This window comes from Gossypium arboreum, chromosome 6, assembly GCF_025698485.1.
Source record: "Gossypium arboreum isolate Shixiya-1 chromosome 6, ASM2569848v2, whole genome shotgun sequence".
Taxonomy (NCBI): domain Eukaryota; kingdom Viridiplantae; phylum Streptophyta; class Magnoliopsida; order Malvales; family Malvaceae; genus Gossypium; species Gossypium arboreum.
Genome location: NC_069075.1, coordinates 129,686,688 through 129,691,538, shown reverse-complemented (window position 1 = coordinate 129,691,538; position 4,851 = coordinate 129,686,688). Strand labels below are relative to the sequence as shown.

At 34.1% G+C, this 4,851-nt stretch overlaps 1 protein-coding gene across 1 annotated transcript; it reads left to right on the top strand.

Moving 5' to 3' along the window:
* Positions 1 to 2,798: 2,798 nt before the first annotated feature.
* Positions 2,799 to 4,126, top strand: LOC108485117 (uncharacterized). Its single transcript, XM_017788968.1, has 3 exons — positions 2,799 to 2,900; positions 2,991 to 3,279; positions 4,095 to 4,126. Exons 1-3 carry the CDS (start codon positions 2,799 to 2,801, stop codon positions 4,124 to 4,126), a joined length of 423 nt encoding a protein of 140 aa, XP_017644457.1.
* Positions 4,127 to 4,851: the final 725 nt, after the last annotated feature.

Genomic DNA, 4,851 nt, shown 5'->3' with positions numbered 1-4,851 from the left:
ACTCACTTGAACACGTTTAACATATACATGTCAATACTCCAAGGGTAAAGGCTCGATAGTGTGATACTGCCTCTGACGATCTCCAGCCCGAGCTGACCTGTCAAAACTAAAAAGATGGAAAGGGGGAGTAAGCTTTACACTTAGTAAGTCCATATGAAAATAATAAGCATTATAGTAGCATGTTTCCTTAGGTAAAACAACTATAATTATGCTTTTATTCATATTCTGGTCAAGCTGTCTACTCAAGTCATAGTCGATAAACTATTTATAACTTGATCTACAGAACTCCAAATTAATATCCGTTAATTCTCCCAAAAACTAGACTCATATATCTTCTTATCATAAAATTTTTAGAATTTTTAGTCTAGCCAATAAATACATTTTATTATTAGAAATCTCATGTTTTGCTGTTTGACAGCTTCTACCTTTCTTCACTAAAATTTATTTATCTCCTAGTACGAGACTCGGATAATGTTACCGTCTCTTTCTCCTAAAATTAGACTCATTAAGGATTTCAATCATATGAATTTTAACTCATAATTATTTTTTTACAATTTATAGTGATTTTCTAAAGTTGAGACAGGGGAGTCTAGAATCACTCAAACTCTGTCTCACAAGAATTCAAATATCTCATGATACAGAATTCTTTTGCTTACATCGTTTCCTTTATGTGAAGCTAGACTCATTAAGCTTTAATTCCATATTTTATTCAGTCTTTAATTAAATTTCTAAAATTTTTAGTGGATTTTCAAAATCGAACCAATGTTGCTGTACCAAATCTATCCTAGTGCAACAAGATAATAACCATCACAATTTGTCGTAGAAATTATTCTCATAAATATGATTCATTCATTTGCACCATTGTCATAAGTCCATTTCATTTCTCATGTCAAGTACCTGTTCATGGGTTTCGAGTACTTACCTGTGCTATCATTTAGCACCGCACTCATCCAAACGTGACAACTCACATGCATCATAATATTATCATATAACATACATTATGTATCATGGCAAGAGCCTTTTATTTCATTTCTCATATTAATCTCGTTGAATTTCTCGAAATCTCGATGGATATCCTATTCATTGTCAATTCATACAAGTGATCATTTCATATGCGCACTCCCGCGAATCTCACAACTTACTGCGGGATTACCAGTCCAGGCTAAATCCCCCGTAATATAAACTCATGGAGTGATGTCGGGATTACCAGTCCAGGCTAAATCCCTTGTACGACAAGCACTCTCAATGAGCTCGGATCTGAATTTCCAGTCCAGGCTAAATTTAGACCCCAATCGGATTACCCGTCCGGGCTAAATCCTTAATGTACACATATTCTTCGGGAGGCTCGATCACTTAAGGAACACCCGTCCAGGCTAGATACTTTTCATACTTGAGATCACGGATTACCCGTCCGGGCTAAATCCTTTTTTGCAACACATGCAGGATCTCAAGTCATGTAAGCCATGGTTTATCCATCGAATTTCCCTTTTTATTCAACTGAGATTTTTCTCTTTTCATCAAGTATCTCATTATGCATAGCTACTCATGTCATGTACATCCAATTCAACACATTTCCATGTATATTTAGACATTAGTCCATAAGATAAACATGGTATTACATATAATTATAATTTTGCATTTGTTACAATATATAATCTTCATATAAACTAAATAAATATCCATCACACAATGTTAACACATCAATTTAAGTTCAAGTATGAACAATAATATTATTGCATTATCATTGACATATGAACTTACCTCGGTTTCGGGTACGACTATTTATTTCGAGTTTGCGCTTAACCTTGTTCGACCTTGTTCTAAGTCTGAATCTTGTTTTCCTTGATCTATAATATCACATTTAGCCTACTAATTAGTCACATTATTCATAGGGGTCCAAAAATCATATTTTTGAAAATTTTCATTTTGACCCTTAAACTTTTGCATATTTGCACTTTTGCCCCAATGTTCGAAAATTAAACTTCATCCTATTTTCTTATGTTTTATGACATGCTGATCATTTTTCATAACTATGACAGCCCCCAATTTCCACTAAATCACCCTTTTATGACCAATTTTACAACTTTTATAAAACGGTCCTTTCGGACGTTTTCATCGAAAACCGCTTAGTAAAAGTTGTTTATTAAACATGAAACACTCATTTTCTTCCATTAGGCATCAAAATTTCATTTTCTTCCATTAGACATCAAAATTCATGCATATTACTCATGGGTAAATTTTTAAACATAAACCCTAGCACAAAATAATGGTAGAAACAGCTAAAACATGTTACCAAGATTTCAAAAATGTAAAGAACTTTAAAATCGAGGTTCAAGAGCACTTAAAAATGAGCTTGGAAGCTTGACCCAAACCCTAACCATGGCTTCCATGGGGGTTTCGGCTGTTACAAGGAGAAGATGACCAAATTTTGGCTATTTTGGCTTTTTAATTCTTTTAATTATTAGTTTACCAAAATGCCCCTAACTTAAAAATATTTTATTACACCCATTTCATGTCTATTTTTGTCCAGCAAGTAACTAATGGTCTAATTACCATTTAAGGACCTCCCATTTAAAATTTCATAACAATTAGACACCTCTAACATGTAGAACACAACTTTTGCACTTTTTACAATTTAGTCCTTTTGACCAAATTGAGTGCCCAAACATCGAAGACCATAAAAATATAATAAAAATAAATTTTATTACGTCAAATTTGTGGTCCCGAAACCACTGTCCGACTAGGCCCTAATTTGGGATGTTACAAGTATAGTCAGACTGATTCAGGATAAATTGAAAATGGGTTTGGATAGGCAGAAATATTATGAAGATCTGAAGCGGAGGGAAATTGAGTTCAGTGCTAGTGATCGGGTTTTCTTGAAAGTATCTCAGTGGAAAAAGGTATTAATGTTTGGGAGGAAGGGCAAGTTGAGCCCTAGATTCATTGGACCCTACTAGATTCTTAAGAGAATTAAATTGGTGGCTTATTAGCTTGAGTTGCCTCCCGAGCTACAACATATTCATGATGTGTTCCATGTATCAATGTTGAGGCGGTACCGATCAGACCCTTCTTACATAATCTCGATTAAGGAGATTGAGGTTAGACCGAAGTTGTCTTTCGAGGAGAAGCTTGTGCATATTTTGGATAGAGAGGTAAAGGTTCTTAGAAGGAAACATATCTCACTAGTTAAAGTTTTTTGGCAGAACCATGGTGCCAAGGAAACCACTTGGGAGTCGGAGGACTCAATTCGTCAACAGTATCCTCATCTGTTTGAATCAGGTAAACTTTTAGGCTGAAATTACTTTTAAGGGGGAGAGTTTTCACATCTTAAATTTCTAACTGAAAATGTTGTAAAATTATAACAAGATTAAGTAATTAGCCTAATGGTTAAGAGTTAGTGAAATTGTCCTTAAGACTAGAGTTTAATTCCCTTCACTTGAAATTTCTTTTTTCTTTTAAGCATGTACCATCCACCCCTAGCAAATTGTTAGATTTCAGCCTGACTCAAACATTGGAAAATCTGATAAACTTGAACATTCAAAGACTTTATCTAAATTATAAAAAGGTTATCAGTTTTTTAAGAGATTAAACCAATTTTTATGTAGAATTTATCATCTTTTTTTCCCCTATTGTCGTCCGACACCCTTCTTTTCTCTCTTCTTCCTCAACTTATACTCTATTTTCTTCCATTATTATGTCACCCCTTACCTCTTCCATTATTGATACTGTTTTTCTCTTTTGCCTCTTCTTTATTTTATCTTTTATTCAACATTTTTATTGCTCTTTTGCCCCTTTTGTTGTTTTCCCTCCTTCCATTGCCACACATTGGAGCCTTGATTGCTTCTATATCCTTTTTTCAGTTTTTCTATTAATTTTTACACACTTTGGTTGAACCCTCCTTGATCTTCGTTAGGGGTTTTTCAATTCTGTGATAACCATACATCATAGATCTAGTAAATGGGTGAAGCATAAGTGTCAATTCTATCAAGATCTAACGTTGTTTCTCCTTCTTTTTATTTTCCTACTTTGGCTGATTGTGTTTAATGCCATAGCCGATCTTTTTATGCTGATTATTTGTATTATTTTTGTTGAAGGAATGAATCTGAACATCTCGGATCAGCAGTGATAAAAAAGGCTATTCATATCTTCATTGTTGCCAAAACAATGTAAGTAGGGATCCTGAATACCAAATCTAAGTGGTCGTTGTGTTTTCCTAATTTGGTCAAACCCTATAGGGTTGTTTTAGGTTGGTCTTAACTCACGTTTTTTCATGTTATGTATAGATCTAAGCGAGATCTATCTAGATCGAAGTTGTAGAAGTTGCTATTTTATGTTAGTCCATTGGATTCGCATAAATCAGGTGTGGGTATGTCCTTCGTGTGTATTAGTAATTCTAAATGATATATTATATACATGTGGTAAATACTGTATGTTGATTTTGGGCATGATCGAATAGTCGGTTACAGTTTAGAGGTATATCAAGATTGGTAAGTAATATGAGGTAATGGCCAAATGTTAGGGCTTAAAGTTGTGACTGATTGTGTGATATTTGGGTTGTTTGATGTGTAATATTAAATCATGCTGTTGATTGACATTGTTTCTTGTTTTCTTGTAAAAGCATGCCATTGATTGAGATTGTTAATATTGAAAGCATAAAAATATGCCATCGTTACCTTTGAATTCAATGCATGTAAGCATGCCACTGAATTGATATTGATATTGAAAAACATGATTTGCTTCATTGAAAGTATGTCATATTGCATTGCATGGGGTTGGGTTTTTTGGATGATAGAGGAGTTTCGCAGAGTACCAATGGTTTACCTGCAACATTAGTTAGTCAGTATACCTCAC

Excerpts from the sequence above, each read along its gene's own strand:
- LOC108485117 (XM_017788968.1), top strand. The coding sequence starts at position 2,799 with ATGGGTTTGGATAGGCAGAAATATTATGAAGATCTGAAGCGGAGGGAA. Across the intron at positions 2,901-2,990 it reads AAGTATCTCAGTGGAAAAAG|CTTGAGTTGCCTCCCGAGCT; the intron begins GTATTAATGTTT and ends GTGGCTTATTAG. Across the intron at positions 3,280-4,094 it reads TCCTCATCTGTTTGAATCAG|GAATGAATCTGAACATCTCG; the intron begins GTAAACTTTTAG and ends TTTTTGTTGAAG.